This window comes from Homarus americanus, unplaced genomic scaffold (genome assembly GCF_018991925.1).
Source record: "Homarus americanus isolate GMGI-L3 unplaced genomic scaffold, GMGI_Hamer_2.0 scaffold53233, whole genome shotgun sequence".
Lineage (NCBI taxonomy): Eukaryota > Metazoa > Arthropoda > Malacostraca > Decapoda > Nephropidae > Homarus > Homarus americanus.
Window position 1 is genome coordinate 613,142 of NW_024751660.1, and position 20,839 is coordinate 633,980.

Below are 20,839 nucleotides of genomic sequence, written 5' to 3' on the forward strand. Positions count from 1 at the left end.
TTTCGTAGAAGTTCAATTCTCCATTATACATTTTGATATTTTCTATGTATTCGACTGTAAATTGTCAAGGATTTTTTTTCCAGAAATTCTGGCTGGTTATATGACCAGGAATTGATCGCTACTTCATTTTGTAGTTTTTTTCATGCTAGGCTTGGGAAAGGAGGGAAACATTTGCTTGTCCTTTACAATTAGTGACATGACGAGCATTACACAGTCTCACGTAGCTTTTCCCTAGCAAGTACAATGAGTTGACATGAAACGTAACTCAATAGAGATGTTAAGAATCACTGTGCATTGTGTATTAGCTGAGAATAACGGCAAGTGTACAGTATATACCTATTTCTACTTTCCCTTGTAGTTACTTTCCTGTCGCTTTTCACACTAATCTTACATCACTTTCCCAAACATTTCTCCCTATTTTGAGGTCTTTACATCACTCAGTTTACCTCACACAGAAAATGGCAAAGCATAAAGGCAGTAAAGTACATAGAATTTCTCTCTCTTGCTAGGAGTATCTCTCAGTCATTCTCGGAGTTGTTGGAGTGAGGGTCCCAGGTTCCCCAGCCTTTGACTTATACCTATCATGCGTCTTTTGAATTTCGAAGCCCAGCTGATAAGTCTGCTCCGGGACCAATATCTGTCCACAGGTGAGTAAAAGGTCATCGAAATCACCTGATGACATGATTTCCTTTCATAAAGTTTTCATTCACCTCCGGATGTGTCTCCAGAGGCTGGTTCATATCAGCCAGCCAACCAGCTTATTCTGTGGTGTGTTGTGTTAGTCTCCACCTACTGAACATTGTATTTATGGTGTTGTGATGGTGTCCAAGTGGTGATGACTGAGTTAATGGTGCTGTGTTAGTCTCCACCTACTGAACATTGTATTTATGGTGTTGTGATGGTGTCCAGGTGGTGATGACTGAGTTAATGGTGTTGTGTTAGTCTCCACCTACTGAACATTGTATTTATGGTGTTGTGATGGTGTCCAGGTGGTGATGACTGAGTTAATGGTGTTGTGTTAGTCTACACCTACTGAACATTGTATTTATGGTGTTGTGATGGTGTGGTGATGACTGAGTTAATGGTGGTGTTAGTCACCTACTGAACATTGTAGTGTTGTGATGGTGTCCATGGTGATTGAGTTAATGGTGTTGTGTTAGTCTACACCTACCAAGTGATGACAGTTAATGTATTTACTGGTGGTTGGTGATGGTGACTGAGTTAATGGTGCCATGTTGTACTGATGTTAATGGTGCTGTGTGATGGTGTCAAGGGTGGACTGAGTTAATGGTGCTGTCACCTACTGAACATTGTGGTGATGACTGAGTGATTAATGGTGCTGTGTTATGGTGTTTAGGTGGTGATGACTATGGTGTTATACGGCTAATGGTGATGACACCAATTAGTACGCTGAGTTAATGGTGTTGTGTTAGTCTCCACCTACGATTTATGGTGTTGTGATGGTGTCCAAGTGGTGATGACTGAGTTAATGGTGCTGTGTTAGTCTCCACCTACTGAACATTGTATTTATGGTGTTGTGATGGTGTCCAGGTGGTGATGACTGAGTTAATGGTGTTGTGTTAGTCTCCACCTACTGAACATTGTATTTATGGTGTTGTGATGGTGTCCAGGTGGTGATGACTGAGTTAATGGTGTTGTGTTAGTCTACACCTACTGAACATTGTATTTATGGTGTTGTGATGGTGTCCAGGTGGTGATGACTGAGTTAATGGTGTTGTGTTAGTCTACACCTACTGAACATTGTATTTATGGTGTTGTGATGGTGTCCATGTTGACTGAGTTAATGGTGTTGTGATGGTGTCAGGGTGGTGATGGTGTTCAGGTGGTGATGACTGAGTGATGATGGTGTTTAGGTGGTGATGACTATGGTGTTATACGGCTAATCACCAATTAGTACGCATCTTACGAATACAATTACTTGACAACTCTGCTTCACTGAACGAACACGAGTGGTGGTGCAGCACAAGAACAAAGCACCACTATAATGGGGTAAGTGGGAGGCGTGTCGTTACAGGTCACATGATCAACCTGGGCCATAAATACACCTAATGTTTTCTATGGAGACAACAAAGGCCTCCCTGTACTGACTCAAGTTAGATCTTAATAATGAGAACTTTGTATTCTCTTTGATTACGATAATTATGATTTAAACCATAATATAACCTCCTTCGAGCAGCACAGGGGAGAGAGAGAGAGAAGAGAATGATTTATCTCTCTCTCTCTCTCTCTCTCTCTCTCTCTCTCTCTCTCTCTCAGCTTAATAAATCCTCATATCCCTTCTATCCAGTGCCTACCACCTTGTTCCCTGACTTGTGGAAGATAAAACTACAATTGACCAATTTAAACTCGGGTCACAAACCAAGTGACAGAGCTCGTAAGAATCAGTCACGGGGAAAATTATAATTAAAAAAAAACTTGCAGGTAAAACAAGAGAAACCCTCGGGGAGACTGACCCGTCTGCTGGTGGAGACAAGCGGTATATATAGAGGACGCGCGCGCACACACGCACATACAAAAATGATATTCCAGATTAAAATTTATTACAATACTAAAATCTGAGAAGAATCAAATATAAGATAAAGGAGATAAATAAGCTTATCCAAATTAACAATGTCTACAACCAGACGGTAGTCTCCGCCACAAGTCGCTGCAGTTGAAATTCCCAAAATCTGCTGCAAGGAAACTAACTTCCCACACACACAAGGAACATGTGGTGAGTAAGACATGACACCACCGGTTAAAACATGATTATTTAATTAGTCTTCCTCAACAGGAGGACGGGAGTACGTATAACCAACATTTACGATCGTCAGTGGCAGAGTTATTGTAAGGTGTAGTGTGGCAGCGACAGAGATGCTGAGAGAGGAGGCGGTACATATAACCTGTAGCTTCAGGAGAATCCTGCCAGGTATTGTTGCGTCGCGACGGCCTCCGCGGGGATGAGCAGGAGTCGTGTCAAATTGATAGTGCACCGCCACGGATGTATTATGGCCCAGGGCGCGGAGGGCAGCCCACCTGCCGGGGCCAGGGCGACACACCACACCTCCTCAGGTCACCTCACTTCAGGCAGGGAAGACTGTGCGGAGGCAGAGCGTTGCAGCATCAATTGTTCGTCTCCTAGACTGAGGTCACTCCTAACAAACACCCCAACTGCTTTAATGAAGATTTTGAAGGAAAACTGTGTGTAGTTAAAAATGAGTTTGTCTCAATAGTTGTCATTACCAGGGATGATCCTCTCCGAAATAACACTCTAAGTAAGGATCAAGTACAGGCTGCTCCCTTGACGGTCACTCACCTCCCATGACGGTCACCGACAATCCCTCAACACAAGGGAATAAACCTCTTAGAACAATTCTTGACAATTTCTTCATGATAATCGACAAATTAGACTTTTTTAATCTCCAATAATAATAAGTGAAGTACGACCCACAACTACCAGACACCCTTGGCTCAACCCGAGGCTAGACGGCGCCCGTCAGCCAGGATGTATGAGTGTAGGTTGGTGTTAATGTTATTACTATCCATGAATATTTAGATTTTTTTCAACGCAAAAGATTGAAAAAAGTGGTCTTGCTTTTTTAATATTATTTCATATACTGTAGTTTACATTACATAGTGTAGCCGTAGACCATCGTGAAAACTATCCCAAGAAAACTAGTTAGATATTTTACACCAACATACGAGGTTTACCTAAAGATTCATCCTCGGAATTTTGATTTGATTTTTTTCTCCGGAACACTGACATCAGAAAATAAACACTTTGTTCAATTTATTATCCCTGGGTGATTGTGTCAGGCGGCGTGTTGCTTATACTTCGGCGTGTGTCTATACTACTGAGTGGTCTGCTAAATTACGTTAAAATACGATGAAATATTGAGGTTTTAGATTTATAGTAAACACATTAATGCAATATATGTATCTTTAGTGTGTGTGTCTATGTGTTGTACCGAACACTCAGTTAATACCGATCAACACAATCAAAAGGTGTCTGAGTGTCCAGTTACCTGAGGTTGTAAACAAATCGTTCGGGGAGCGCCTCGTGCGTCGGGCAATGTTCGGACGTATTTTTCCCTGATGTTGCAAGTATAGTCAACAAAATACTCTTGACTATAATTGAAACATCTGATCATTCTGTTGTTTTAATTAATTTTTAGGAGTCGATCAGGTAGCTCTAAAAACTACAGGTAAAAGTAATATGTGGTAAACGACTCGTGGCAATTCGGATGCATTTACGAATTACTTATTGATTTTCATTCAAGATGTTCTTACCCGGATGAGATAAAACTATCCAATGTTGTTCCTATTCCAAAGACAACCACATCAGATGACAATGTTAATAATCACCCCGTTCAATCTACATATTTTGTCCAGTTACAAAAAAAAAAGTTGATGTATAATTGTTTCTTGAATTATTATATAACACAATCTAGGAGTTAGTAATAATGCCGGGAATATCTAGGAACGCCTGATGCCCTTATTGGTAAAGACATTTTGATGGTTCACTTAATGTTAATAACAGTGAGGAACGGACACCACTCGCCACCCTCCTCAGCCTGCCTACTGATTAGACTCGAGTAGGAGGGAACACACTGAAATGAAATGAAACCCAGAGTAATAACAATAATAATAATACCTAACTTAGAAGTGTTACGTGGTGACAGGTGATGGTAGGTACTGACAGGTGGTGGTAGATGGTGATAGTTAGTGGCAGATGGTGGCAGATGATGGTAGGTACTGACAGGTGGTGGTAGATGGTAACAGGTGATGGTAGGTACTGACAGGTGGTGGTAGATGGTGATAGTTAGTGGCAGATGGTGGCAGGTGATGGTAGGTACTGACAGGTGGTGGTAGATGGTGATAGTTAGTGGCAGATGGTGGCAGGTGATGGTAGGTACTGACAGGTGGTGGTAGATGGTGATAGTTAGTGGCAGATGGTGGCAGGTGATGGTAGGTACTGACAGGTGGTGGTAGATGGTAACAGGTGATGGTAGGTACTGACAGGTGGTGGTAGATGGTGATAGTGGCAGATGGTGACAGTTGATGGTAGGTACTGACAGGTGGTGGTAGATGGTGATAGTTAGTGGCAGATGGTGACAGGTGATGGTAGGTACTGACAGGTGGTGGTAGATGGTGGCAGGTGATGGTGTGGTAGGGTTCCACGGGCTCCTGGAGGGAGGAGGCAGGAAGCAGGTCCCTGGTCCTTTGGGGGAGTGGATGAAAAATGTAAAGACCAGAGGGTGCGGGAGGTCCTGGCCTCTACCTCACCCTGGAGGTACCTCAACCCGGATGTACCTCACCTTAGACGTGCCTCATGCTGTAAATACCTGTCTGGAGTAACTCATACTGCAGGTACGTCACCCTTACATTAATGGGGACATACTAGAGCTGTAACAGTGAAGGCTGAACCAAGCAAAGCATGTCAGTGTTATGATGAGTGTGACGAGGGCTGTGTGTGTGTTAGTGAGTGTGTGGTGTTTGAGTGTGTGAGAGGTATACAAGTGTTTGAGGGTGTGTGTGAGGTGCATGTGTGTGTGTGTGTGTGTGTGTGTGTGTGTGTGAGGTGCATGAGTGTGTGTGTGTGTGTGTGTGAGAGTGAAGTGTACATAAGACAAGTGGCTTGTGTGATATGTCTCAAATATTCACAGAGTCCGTCACCCACCTCGTCTTCCATCCAGCTAGACATTTTTGTGCTCTCTCTCTCTCTCTCTCACTACCTACATACACTTCCTATTCACACTCCTACCAACCACACCAACCTTGCCCACACTACCACCTGTTCTCCCTCGCCCACACTACCACCTGTTCTCCCCCGCCCACACTACCACCTGTTCTCCCCCGCCCACACTACCACCTGTTCTCCCTCGCCCACACTACCACCTGTTCTCCCCCGCCCACACTATCACCTGTTCTCCCCCGCCCACACTACCACCTGTCAGCAAAAATTGAGGACATAAAGTGAAACAGTTGTGTGGAAGAGAGCTGCCTGAAGGAGGGAGATGAGGGGGAAAGGAGGAGGTAGGGGAAGATGACACTCACCCTAGAGCCGAGACAATAGATGACACTCACCCCAGAATCAAGTCCTAGACGGTGAGGGTGACGCTAGTGACTGATACTTTGCGTCACATGAGGCAACAAGTGCAATAAGGTAAATCAATAAGCATGACGCTGTAGATGAATCAGTCGAGCTCCTACTGCAGAGAGCGTCCTAAGGTGGTACTGGTGGTGAAGGTGGGCGAGGGTCGGGATAGCTGAGGTAGTGGTGATGGATTGGTCTGGTGGTGGTGGGAAAGGATGGTTGAATACGACTTGTAAAGGCGGATAGAATTGGTGAGAGAGAGCTGGTTGAAGGTTGGCTGAGGAGAGCTGGGTGGTGAGGGGCGTAGGGGTGAAGTGGTCGTCGAAGTGGCATGGGAGCTTGAGTTATTCAAGACATACATACACACACACACACACACACACACACACACACAAGCTGAAACTTTGATGAGCAACTGTATAATAACAAGTATTTTAGAAAATTAAATATCCTTGTTCATTATATTCAGATTTTGAGAATTTCGAAATAATTGTTGATTAATCAAAAAAGTTTAAATATATTTAATTACTATCAGTGAGATGAAAGTGAGGTGATCATTATAGCTCGGTCAGGCATCGCGAGGTGACGGTAGATGAACAACTGGACGTGAAGGATAATTCCAAAAGGTAATAGTTTGCCTGGTCGACCGCTCACAGTTTTATTTATGGGGAGCGGCCACTAACCTGGTGTGTACATGGAGACTCAGCTGTCGCTACATGATTGGTCGGAGCCGCACTCATGTTCTTGTTGTTTCTGAGGCAAAAATCCAAAGAGACTGACTGTTAAATGCTGGTGGCTGCCAGGGGAGTGTGGTCTCGGCGGCCACTCTCTTTATCGTCTCACTTGATATACGAATGTTGGACGACACTGTTGTCTCTGTACAGGCTTGACACTGATATACCATGGGTGAAGATAGAGACCCCTGACACTGTTATATGAGATACTGTACAGTAAGTGTATTTACATGAAGGAGTGAGATGTAATAACTTACACCCTTTATTCTCACTTCGTGCACCCACAACACCCCTCCCTCCTCTCCACAACCAAAATCCCCCTCAACCCAACTGTACCTCCTCCTTTGGTGGCGTGGAAATGCCCAGAGCGGCGGTGTTCACGTCACCCACCACCCATTAACTTCAGAACTAATATTGTGTCGTGTCAAGGCGAGGTATGTAGATATTATCGTTTTCTGTGTGGCTCTTTAGCTCAGTGGTAAAGCGTTCGCCTTGCCAACGAATTATTACGGGTTCGTTTCCCAACAGAAAATAGAAGGTTCACATGGACATGACTGTACACACCAATGAGCCGCTCGCCGATAGTATAGCTCAGTGGACAACCATTGTTATTATTATTATTATTATTATTTTTTTTTTTTTTTGCGGGGAGTAGACTACCCGGGCACAGGTCATCGACCCACAACGAGGCCTGGGAGGCGAAAAAATATGAGTGAAAAGAAATAGAAGAGAAAAAGACTATATTAATCTACACCACAAAGATGCCGGAAAATCAGCTTTTTGAAGTGAGACAGATTGTATGAGTATGGAAACAGAAGAAGGCAGAGGCGGGATATTAAAAAAATAATAATTTAAAAAACGGGAGGATTTCTCAAGATTCCGTGAAAGAAATTGTAAATATTTTATTTTGAGCGCAGATGACGTCTAGAATAAGCCATTCTAACATTTTTTACTGTTTGCTCAACAGGAAATTTACACCAACCTATCCAACATCTAACTTCAGCTAACCGACCACTCAACCATACATCAATAGTCTCCACAAACATTTCAAAGCCGGCGATGCTGAGAAACGCTTATTGTACAAAAAATTACTCGTCCAGAAACGCAACAAATAAATATGTACTGCAGCGGGCCTATTGGCCCAAACTGGGCAGTCCCATTTACACCCAACCCCTATTGATCATATATCCATCCAACCTATGTTTGAAGCTATCCAGCGTATTCGAGTTAGTGATGATGTTTGGTAACTTGTTCCATTCATCTACTAATCTGTTTCCAAACCAGTGTTTACCTATTTCGCGCCTAATCTAAATTTGTCTAATTTAAAACCATTGTTGTGAGTTCGCTCCTGGTTGGATAGTTTGAGTACCTTTGTAATGTCCCTTTGTTTACCCTTGACTTCCATTTATACACCTCTATCATAACGCCCCTCACTTTTCGTCTCTCGAGGGAGTGTAAATTAACATACTTTAACCTGTCTCTACTCAATGTTCCTAATGCACGGGATTAGTCACGAGGCACCAGCAGGTATTACAACACACTAGGCACCAGCAGGTATTACAACACACTAGGCACCAGCAGGTATTACAACACACTAGGCACCAGCAGGAATTACAACACTAGGCACCAGCAGGAATAACAACACACTAGGCACCAGCAGGTATTACAACACACTAGGCACCAGCAGGAATTACAACACTAGGCACCAGCAGGAATAACAACACACTAGGCACCAGCAGGAATTACAACACTAGGCACCAGCAGGAATAACAACACACTAGGCACCAGCAGGTATTACAACACGAGGAACCAGATGCTATTGTATTAATACAACACCCAGGTCATTTGATAATGTATTAAGTACATCAACTTAATAACTAGACGCTATTGTATCAATGCAACATCTTAGAGAATGTGGCGATTTTTTCTCAATACCATTAATGACACTTCTTAACATGCTCTGGTGTAAAAATGTTGTAATTCGTATAATCATATCGTCTTATTAACTGTTTAAGAAGAAATTCAAAGGCATTTATCATAGTTTGATAGTTGTAAGTTCTAACTAGTAAATACTGATTCATAACCTGATGCCCCTCGCCAGGCGGATCACGTGATGTTGTGCTCCACGCCTCCAGATACACTCAAACAGTGATGGTTGGACCGACTAATCAAGACCTATTAGTTCTCTTAATATTCCCAGCAATGGACGAGTTGACGGTACTGAGTAAACACAAGAAATACTCTCTGCCACGTTCGTAGAGTCATACGGTATACATTATTTGTAATAAAAGTTTAAAGTCCTGCTAAGTTTTAAGGTTTTAAAGTTCAGGTAAGTTTTAAGGGTGTTTTTTTAATGGTCTAAGTCATGAATGGACATTTCGTAAGTGAAGAAATGTGCCGTGATGAGCAGCTTCAAACATAGGTTGGATGGATATATGAGCGATAGGGGTTGGGTGTTAATGGGACTGTCCAGTATGGGCCAATAGGCCCGCTGCAGTTTCCTCCATCCTTATGTTCTTTAGAACATAAAACAACCCCATGTTCAGACCAGCTCAGCTGTCACGTACTCTTACCTGGTAGACTTTCTCTTTTTTTTCAGTGCATTTATAAAGTATATCAGACATCAGTACTAGATGGAGATACGAGTAAATTTAGAAGTAATGACATTGTCTGGACTTTGTTTTGAGAATGCCTGATGTTAGGTAAACATGAAAAAATAGAGCGGTTATTGTTTTGATGATTAACTAATGAACCACTGGGATATATCATCATTTATATTAATTAATGGGGAAATATTTACTTTAAGTTTTGGTCATCCCTGTACTTAGACATGCAGACTATGTTTGTTTTTCTGATGGTTTGCGATGTGTTATGATCGATTTGGACCTTCATTTATATTGGAAATCACTAGTTTTGAGTTACTACTCCCCCCTTATCGATGTATGTTAAGCTAACCTTATAACTCATCATACCCTAACCTAACATATGATCTGTATTTTCTGGTGCGATCGAAACAAGTTTTGCGACAGAAATCCTGCAGAGATAATGTGTAATTGTTTTAAGTACTTATTCCCATAGTTAGAAGCTTAAGGTTCTCCAGATGACCAACACCAAAATAATCCTAATATTGTTTGGAATGTTTATACTATGCAATTTGTTGTGTGGGCAGCTTATATCCATTGAATTAGTTTATGTGCTTTTTAATATTTATATATTCAAAATAGTATTACTGTGTTGCACAGTAAAGCACAATTAATTATCTAATAATATTTACTTACAGAGCCGATCAGCCAAGGTAAGACAAACACAGCTGGCTGCCTCCCGTTCTGCGGCGCGTCCCAGCCAGTGACGTCACAACTAATCACAGAGCGTTTCGCAGTCACGTGACTTTTTAGCAACTTTAACCCTTATTTTTGACACTTTTTGTCCAAATTTATTAAAAAATATCATTACCATAGTGAATTTAAGCGTTTTCTTTACCCATTGACCTGCCATCTTACGAAAAAATTCCGACCGTTCAACTCGTCCATTGTCCCTGAAAATTAAAATGTAAGTAAGACTCCCCCTCCCCCTCCCCATAAAAAATACGCTACCGTCTCATCTCGCTAATGGATCTTTCGGAAAGCTATACAAATATACTGTATATGGCGTATCTACAGTATGTATGTTAGATTACTCTCAATGTCACAAAAGTTGTTTGCTTGTCTCATTTGCAACGGGATTATATTTTTTTATGCAGGATACAGATCTCCTTTGTAGCCTATACCGTCTCATTCCTCGAATATTCTAAAGATCCAGCCACAGGGAAACTTGCCTTGGACACAACTGTTCACTAAAAAGACTCCACTGTGTGAGGTATGACTAGCCTGTCTAACCCCTAATTATTAAGTGGTGAGTCTAAAACACTGCATTAAAAAAATGTACAGTAAAATGTAAATTCCTTTCTTACAAGCAAAGACTATACCAAAGGTTTAATGCTATTCCTTAAATATTGTGAAGACTCTCAGAGCTAATTCTAATGCCAAAAGGAAATACTTGAAATTGGCATTGGACATATCAAGTTTGAATGCTCGGAAATCTTATAATAACCATGAATACACACATGTCAGTACCAATCACATCCGTAGATAAACAAATTAGTCTCGCGACCTCCCTAACACTTGGGGATAATGAGTACAGCCCCAACCTACAGTAAACAACTATAATAAGGTTTGCCAAGTCTCTGGTTTGGGGTTGAATTTCGGCTGTAGTTTTCTTGAAACCTCCTGTTTTCGTTATTCTAGCCTTGCATATTACATTTTATTTAAAAAAGAAAAGGAAAATAAAAATTCCGTATAAACACACAGACAGGAGAACGAAACTCCTCACAAGCCTGACAGTGGAGCGCGACATAACATGTACCAATTTTATTGAGTTTGTGACATAAACGCCAAGAAGCAGTAATGAATTATGATAACTTTGTGTTTATAAACTGCAATTTTACTGAAAATACCACTGACTCCTGACAGCTCAGTTTAAAAGACCACAAATAATGGTGCAATGGATATGACTGGATAAGACACAATTCCAGATTTCGGTGTGCCTGTACTATTTCTAAAGGGAAATTTCGAAGTCCCTGGTCCATGTAAAACTGGTTGGGGAACTCTTACTGCAGGTGTAGACGTTTAGGGTTGCCATATCTTAACATTAAAAAAAGAGGACGTTCCCGGAGACATCCTGCCCCCCCACCATGATGAAGCAGTGACCGTTTTATGCCCTGGAAAAGTACATTTACAACAAATCGTAAGCACTAGCTGTGACAACAAAGGACAAACCCACAACAAAGACTAAGGTCAAACACTATCACTGCAGGTTAAAGACTGGCCAACCACCGGTCACCGTCATAGTTGTTAACACACGTAAATAATATAGTGAAAGTGGCTAGATTATGGTTGAAAATTGCTAAAATGCCTTAAATGCAGAACAAGAAAAACAAATGCTACAGTGTAAAAAACGCCATAAGAAAAAATGGTATACTTTCAACATTTCATTTATGGCTGTAATAGCACTAAATACACAAAAAAATATAATAATGCACGTGGCTGAAGGATAAGGTAAAGCAGAACATGGCACTACAGGCTAGCAGCTAAGTTGACAACACCGTACAGGCGGACACGTGACTTATCAGCTGACGAAAACTGAACGAGATCTCTACTGTTTCCACCTCCCTTCTCTCACAGTCTCTCTCTCTCTCTCTCGTCATTACGGTTTCATGTTTCTTTCCGTGGAGAAAATGATGGAAGCTGAAATTCCGGACTTTTGAAGAATTTTAAAAATTACTTCCGGATGAAGATTTCGAGACCTAAATGGAGGACATGTCCGGGAAAATAGGGACGTATGGCAACCCTAATGGTTTAGGGAGTAATTAGTCCAGCAGCCATAGGACGTGAACAATAACATTGTCATGTCATGCAAGCCAAAACACTCGCTAACTAACCAATCACATTGTTCACCACAAAAAAATATACATGTTTGTAACGCAATATAAGCAAAACCAAATATATGTCACCTTAGACTACAAGATAAGTCCTATACAACTTTCTAAAAACAAGAACACTTACTGTACTGTCAGGAAATATCAGAACAGGAGATGCTCGTCCACAAAGCTCGAGGTGCGACTCGACTGTGAATCAAATCAGGGGGTCTGAAGTCTAGGAGGATAGCTCACTTTGTTAATTTTTTTATATCCCGGAACAGTGTCGCCACCAAGCGGTTGTTATGTATAAACTCAGTTAAGCCAATTGCACCTTACTTGATATTGTGATAACACCAGTCAGATTATTCAACAATAAAAATTTATATGTAGTCTCCAAATATAGATATATAGGAAAAATGTCTCAAACCAACACATGGTATGTTTTGCAGAAAAATATAATATTTGCCTACTTAAGGGAATATTCTCCCCTTGGTTCTTCAGTAAGAGCGATAACGATAGCCATAGCTTTCCACCATTATTTTTTTTATTGTACAGCAGTTTTTTTAACAAGGTAATATTTTATTAGTGATATAAAAAACATCACAGTTTTTACAAGTTGTAACAGAATTGGCAGTGACACTACTTGCTCACATCTTATTCTGTGCTCACCAGTTTATTGATGTCCGGATTTTTTATTTTTATTTTTTATATAGTACAACTTAAAAACTACACAACTATCGAGGTACTGTTGGAAACTTAAGACTAGGGGCTTTAAGATTAGGCTGCTGCAATGGAAAAAGTTTGAAGATCAGGCTACATTATTCAAGTTTGAAAAATAGTGTTAATAATAATAATATTCAGTGAAATTGTCATACAGGTGTACAATTGGCTAGGCATGTATATAAACTATGCAGGTACAGGACACAGTTCAGCAGGAATATACACAATGCAGATACAGTGTATGGTGTACATAGGCCGTGAGAGTACTGTACAGTTTCCTGTGTGCCTCGAGCAGGGATGGGGAAACTGTGGCCCACCAAGGGTATTAGGGTGGCCCGCAACCATATATAATTTCCGTGTCTTAATGCCCATACTTAATGTCACTGGGTTGTGAGACAAATGTAATGATTTAAAAGTACACTACTGTATAGCCATTATATACTCCAAGTGTATACCTGTACTAGTAATTTGTTTTAAATACCAAATAAGTGTAGCGAGTTGCACAGGATACAGCTGTAGCCACTTACAGCAGTTCAATGCAAACTGCACTAATTTTTATTTAGAATACAGTACAGTAGACAGTATTTGAACCTTCACCAGTATTGGTCAAATTTGGTCATAAGCAAGTTCACACTTGTGCCGTCACTGGCAGATTATTCAAGAGTTCATAGCTCCCACTCCAAAATAGTTTGCCATAATAATTTTCTGAACTTGAGGTTTCCTTAACCTGAGGCTAAAACCTCTAGTGTGGCAGGTACCTGCTAAGTCTAGGTATGAACACTTGACTAAGAAATACCCTCCGAAGTACTTAAAAAAATCTATTAAATCACCCCTTGCTCATCTATGGTATAAGCTAGGCAACTGCAGGCATTCTAATCTCTCAGGGTACCTGAGGTGCTGTACTGCAGGCACCAGTCTGATCGCCCTCTCTTGGACATTCTCAATCATCTGACAGTCTATGGCATATCTCGGGCACCAGACAGGGTGACAATAATCCAAACAGGGCAGCACCCAACTTTTAAAGTGTGTTACGAGGGACAGACCATTCAGCAACGTGAACGTAATTCTTATAAGACCTACTAGCTTAGTTGCTTGATTCACCTTCTTCTCACAATGTTCCGAGAACTTCAGTTCATTGTCAACATACTGTACACATCCAGAGTCTTTTTCACATTTGACCTCAGCTAATGATGTTTCTTTGTCATGCTGGGACATGTGGTACTCTTTACTACTGGCATGACGTAAATGTATCCTTTTGAATTTCGTGATATTGAATCTCAACAGCCATACCTTAGAATCTTAGACCACTCCTGAAGCTGACAGAGATCTTCCTGTAATGCTTCATGGTCCATGCAGTTGCCCATGCAATGCAATCACTGTTTGGATATAGGATTCACATATGCAAATTTTCAGGCACTGGGTACTTTTTGCTCATCCATGCATCTGCAGAACAGGATTTTAAGGGGCTCTGCTTACTTTTTGCACAACAGTCTTAACATTCTGGGATTCACACTATCAGGGCCTGGGCTCTTTATTAATCTTGAGTTTTAACAGTTTGGTTATAATACTGCACAATCATCTGAGAACTCACCGTATGTTAGTGCTGTCAAACTGTTTTTCTGCAAATGCAGGGAGGTTGTTCATAGCCTCTCTTGTGAACACTGCCACTATCTACATGTCTTAACTTGTAACCCATAAACTCTTGTATCCACACTTCACAACTACTAAGTCTTTAGCTGCAATACTAAAGAGTATCTAAGCAAAACAGTGTTTACTGCAAAAATGTCCTAAAACAGCAACAACTGTACGGTAATTGGCGAGGAGTGGTGGTGTGTGTGTGAGAGAATGTCATTGACAAAATTCATTTATGCTTTACCTACAGTGCTACACCACTTTATCAAACTAGACATTACTGAAACCTAACGACTTAATACCTAAGCAAAATCTTGTTTACCCTAAAAATATCCTTAACCCTGGGCTTCGGGCTGTGGTCGATATATCCCCTTACCCCCTACTCAGGTATATTTGGGAACATTTAAAAATTCTAGTCTTACAAACTGACCATGCATGATATAAACAGGAAACAAATACATATCCACAGGTTGGCAACACAAGCTAATAAGAGTCGACATTTTTCGTGAAGGGGCATGTATGTGTGTGTGTGTGTGTGTGTGTGTGTGTGTGTGTGTGTGTGTGTGTGTGTGTGTGGTGCAATAGTACAAATTAAACAACACTAATTTGTAGGCAGTATGAAGTACAGGACATTAGTTTTACTATGTTATTACTATTTACACTACAGTATTAACAATCATTAATACTACTCCAGTAATTGATCATGATACTAGACTTGTGCTTGGGGAGGGTAAAAACACATGGTGAAGTGAGTCAAGTCCAAGGGCAAGATACCTACAGTACAAAAGCTGAGAAACTACTGAAAAGAGACTGGCAAGCTCTCATGTGCGAGTGAGTGAAAGATAAATACCTCCACTGTATTTGGCAACATAAACTAGCCACGCCCGCACTTTTTATTCAAACAGGCCTGTAAGAGATCAAAACGACATATGACGTGTCCTGAAGTTCTACAGATGCACTTCATATGACGTGACCCGAAGCCTAGGGGTTAAACAGTATTTAAATTGGAAAAAAAATGGACTATATACAGCAAAGGGCGCCAAACTCACATTTTACCAGCTGGTCATTTTCAATCTGTAAAACCAGCATGTCTGGTAAAATGGCATTACAGAAATTAAGATTTTACTGTTTACCAATTGTAGCCTGTGCATACATTGTGTGACCATTCAATTTGAAAACACTATTTCACCAGCATTGTACTGTACTATAGTACTGTGTATGTTCATCTCATTACTGTAATTGGCAGCTATAAAGATCAAATACAGTTTTATACAGTACACATGCATTTACACTATTAACTTTTATATCTCATATTACAGTAAACTCTTTGGTGAGCAACCACTCTGATTAACCCTGTGTGCTGTGTAAAGATGTATAGAATTACAATGCCCCCCCAACTGCAGATACATCCATACATGTTCTTGCACATTTAAGATTGCTATTATTTTGTTTCAGTCCAATATAACCAATCATTTCTCTGGTAACCTATAGTTTTCAGAAAGTAATACTGTATATGCTAAGTGACATGTTCTGTGAGGCCTAGGAGACTGTAGAGAGAGGCTGTGTCATCTGGCCTAGATGTTCGGTGACACCAATATCTTACCAACTTGTACATCAGCAATATTCTTCTATCTATTAAAGTGAGAGAATGAAAAGGAACTGCTTCCAGATAATTTTGATTTGGAAGAAAGTCCCAAAAGTAAGTTTAGTGAAGATCAGTCTAGTGTAATAATGATCAACCATCAAGAAGACATATACAGTACTTAATATTTAGCTGTAGGCGATGGTGGTCAAGGAAGACATCATCACAGGCCACCACAGATGATGCAAGTTGTAGGGTCGTGACTGATATCGACTCTGGACCCAGCACCGACGGTGAAGACGACTAGATGACAGCAAATCACTTCTGGAGTTGTCGTTGGAATGAACTGCAATCATACAACAGTAGCAGCTGACTGGAACACAGGTTGAGTTGGGTTGTTGTGGACACATAAACAGCTACTGGCGATCAATGAAAGGAACTAGTTGCCATAACATTGCCAGCACAGGACCATGATGACTGAGGTTGGTGAACACGCAGTTGAATATCGTGGGTAGCATAGCTGGAGATCACTTGTCACGTACAATTACCAGGATAACAGAGGCAGTTGGTGGAGGCGGATGGCTTAGCAAGGTCAGTGCACAGCAAATTCAGCGCTTCTTGCAGAGGGCAGGGCAAGAGGGTGAAGGTCATGCCACTCTCTGTCTTGTAAAGCTTGAAAATTCTTTGACACCTGCAGTCAGCAGGTTGGAGTCTGGCCCATCTTACTACTGCATACCACTGTTGGGACCTTGGGTGATATGGTAGTATACTGTAGAGGTATAAACTGTCTGGTACCCTCAAATGCTTTGATAGATTCTGGAGATGCTGTTCTCTTATCTTGCCTTGTCTGTCCCTTTGTTATCTATGCTTTATGGTTAAGTATGCAGGGGAAGTCAAACACGCTGTGTACAAAATGAGGCCTCTTCTGGGAATTGACTATACAGGGTAACAAGCAGGAAGACTATGCTAATCACCACCCGCCGTTCAAGTCCCTTCCACACCGTCAATCTGTCGCTTAAGTAATCCACGATCAAAAGTGATGTGTGTGTGTGTGTGGAGACTGTGTCTTAGTTAAGTAGCATGATTTTGGGCATGTGATTACACCTGGCTGTCATCAGCAGATGGAAGAAAGTAGAATCCTGATCTTACAGTTTGCTGCACACATATGCATGAAAGGTCAGATTGAACTCCATTGATCTCCAAGTTGTGTAACAAAAAATGCTCATGTGAAAGAATCCAGACTACGATTTCAAATAAGAACAAAATATTCAAATAGTATCACTAAACATTGAAAAGTAAGTTTGAGAAAACATGAGAAAAAAACAAAACAATCTGATGGTTTTGAGGTACTACTGTACAGGCACCTTCTCCCAGTCACTAGCCATGAAATACTTCTTGATAGTGTACATACTGTATGTGAGGGCCACAAAAGCCATGGTCTAACATCATACAGGCACAAGGAACATTACTGAGTTCACCATAATTACCATTTTTTTTCTAAAATTTCCCTGATTTCTCGCAGAGCTTTCAATAAATAGTTACTCATTTTTATAAGCTTTACAAGTTTGGACAGGATCTGTAATTTCTGTGACCACTAAGTTAATGATTATGGAAGACAAATATTCAGAGATAGGTGTGAGCACTACAGTATATCTGTAAACCTACAAAATTTTATAGCAATTTGTTATTTTCATAAATGCTTCAACAACTTTGGGGTGATGAGACTAAGTGTATACATACAGGAGCAAAGATGCAATTCAATGTCCTCATGTATACTGTATATAATTGAGGCATAAAATATATATAAAAATTGCATTACTATGGTGAAACTTAAACAGGTTAAAATTTCAATACAGATATATTTAATTAGCCAATTCACATAAGGTAGTACTGATGAACAGTACCGTAAGCTTGGCCAAGATACACATTGCCATGGGGTTACAAGTTCCACAGGAGAACTTGGAATGTCATAATGCTGGAGTAAGAGCCAAATGGAAAGATTAATACTGTAACTGCAATAACATGTAATTCTACTACTGTGTGTTGTCTGAACTGGCAAGCTGATAAACAAGTCAATACTGAATTACTATTCCCATAAAATACGGATTACACATTAAAATACTATCTACTATGAATGGGAGGTAAGCAGTCACAAATTGCTATCATACCAACTTTTCTGGCATTTAAAGCACAAGACACATGCATGACTTTCTCCACACATAAGAATCTTTAAATAAATTTTCAAAAAATGCATAACTTACTCCAAACATTTTAACTCATTAAAATTCACAAACAAAGAAATGAATTAACCTTCATTAACTCAAATGAGTGTCTGTTTTCCTGATAAAAATTATCAGTCACATTCGCTGAAGATGGAAAGTTTTCAGTGTTCTTTATTAACATCATTGCCTGACAACTTCACTGTTTGTGAAATGATGCTTCAAATAATTGACAGTATTAACCCTTCAAAAATGCTGCTGTTAAATTTACTCAAAGATGAAAACATTCCAATAACATTTGTTTCTAAGCAACCAAACAGTCTGCTTTTACTTCAATGTAATAAAACCAATTAAGATACTGATTAACTTGAAACAATAAGACAAATATTTAAAGGCATTGAATAAGGAGAGACATTCAGGTATATTCCTCCTAAATACTCTTAATCATTGAAGAATATCCTTTGCAATTTAAATAATTACCAACTGTAACAAAATTCCAATGCTTGATGTAAATCATTAACTGTACTGCAACCTTGCCATTATACTTTCCTTTGCTGCAATCTTCTCTACTGAAAGATATATTTAAAATAATTGGCAAGTTGTTTACATTTCTCCAACATCAATGACTGTCAGTTGAGCCAACTGTTCCTCCAAGTTGATGTTGTCAAAGGTGGCAGCACAGGAGCAGTAGGCAGAGTTGGTGGATGATACAGAGTCCTCTGCCACTGGTAAGTTGGTGCCTGAGCAGCCTCCCAAAAATGATGCTCCACCAACTGAATTGAAGTTCACGGTGGAACCCAGATGCTCTTCCAAGTACAGCCTGTTTAAAGTAAACCACAAGATAACAAATGAAATACAGGTGTGTTTATCTCTTAGCCTCCATGTAAATACATGACAGGTGAAAACCAACTATAACACTGATTTTAGTACCTTTTCCTAATACAGGAAAGCCTCTGATAACGATCGTTCTACTAATAATGATTCATATTTAAGACCCTGGTTAATTTAGGACCCAATTCAATTTACTCAGTTATTTTCTTCGTATTTACGACGAAAATAGAATAAAAAATAAAATAAAATTACATTTTCATATGAATAATAACTAAATCCCAGTATGTATTAAAAAAAAAAAAAAAACACGCCTTGCACATGGAGGCTGCCGGGTTTGAGTGGTGAGGCCAGCATCACTAGTATAAACAGTTGCAGCTTGGCCGGCCTTTTGTTTTCACGCATCTGAACAGGAACAAAACTTTCTCAGGTTTCTTTAGGCATTTTTGCGTCCCTATTCAACATGAGCAAGTGATTGTAATGCTGGTTCAAAAGCTAAAAGAAAGTGTATAAGCCTAGCTGAGAAACTATATGTGTTAAAATGATATGAAAAGGGTGAGAGGTCCGGTGATATATGGAGCAAGCAATGAACATAATTTCTGAAGTGGATCCATTAAAAAATTGGAGCATTAAAATTAACAGGGACATGGAAAATGCATATGACCTCTACATAAAGATGTATAATGAAAAAGAAAGCAGCTGTGCAAGGTTCTTTTGACAACTTTATTATTCGAAAGCCTAAACCATCAACTTCAGCAACATCATCAAATTCAGCATCAGCAGCAACAACTTCAGGTTCAGTAACAGTTTCAGCAACAACTATGACATCTTTATGAAAAGCTACAGCTTAAGCCAGAGTTGAACCTACAGCTTCAGCCAGAGTTGAAACTGATCTGAGTAAAAGCTCACACAAGAACATTCATTGGCTGTCCTTGTGTTTTTGACTTTACCACCATTGGGGATAAAAATCTTTGTTTTACATTCGTAAGTATTATTTAAAGCATATATGAACAATAATAAGTGTAAACGCCTTGGTTAAGGACGTTGAGGTGACGGGCAAGTCAAAAGGAATGATTGAAACCTGCCTTTTGACGCATTCAATATTTATTGATGTGGTCAAAACCTGCAGGGAACAAGGCGTTCATTAGTATTACATGGTGATCTATCAGATACATAATTAGTTAGTCTCACACGATTTCATATCAATTACAATAGATTATTGAGCATAGTGAAATGATACAAAGTTCATAACTCTATTAATCTTAGTTACACTTCATTCCGCGTTGTCTTATTGCTCCAGATAAGGCAGAAACGAGTAGGCATAATTAGTCCACAATATTTCAGTACTAAGGGGTTTGTCATCACCTTGGCTGTACTTACAAGTGCGGGTCAATGCGAACCAGTATGGTGTTCCAAGGGACAACAGTACCGTGTAAATTGTTCCAGCACAAATCTCGGCCAGGATTGGGAGTCGGTGTTCACCACTGCTAGCAGAGGGCTGGTCCTCACAGCATCACTCGAGAGGGCGATCTGTATCATGGAGGCCAAGCGGCCATGCCACCCTCTAAACCA

At 40.3% G+C, this 20,839-nt stretch overlaps 1 protein-coding gene across 2 annotated transcripts in view; it reads right to left on the reverse strand.

Moving 5' to 3' along the window:
- Positions 1–18,062: 18,062 nt before the first annotated feature.
- LOC121854810 (ornithine decarboxylase 1-like) overlaps positions 18,063–20,839 on the reverse strand; it is a 43,473-nt gene continuing 40,696 nt past the window's right edge. For both annotated transcript variants that reach the window (XM_042349605.1, XM_042349606.1), the window contains exon 11: positions 18,063–19,259. In XM_042349605.1, the coding sequence (XP_042205539.1) occupies positions 19,043–19,259 (217 nt within the window). In that variant the 3' untranslated portion in view covers positions 18,063–19,042. The remainder of the gene's footprint in view (positions 19,260–20,839) is intronic.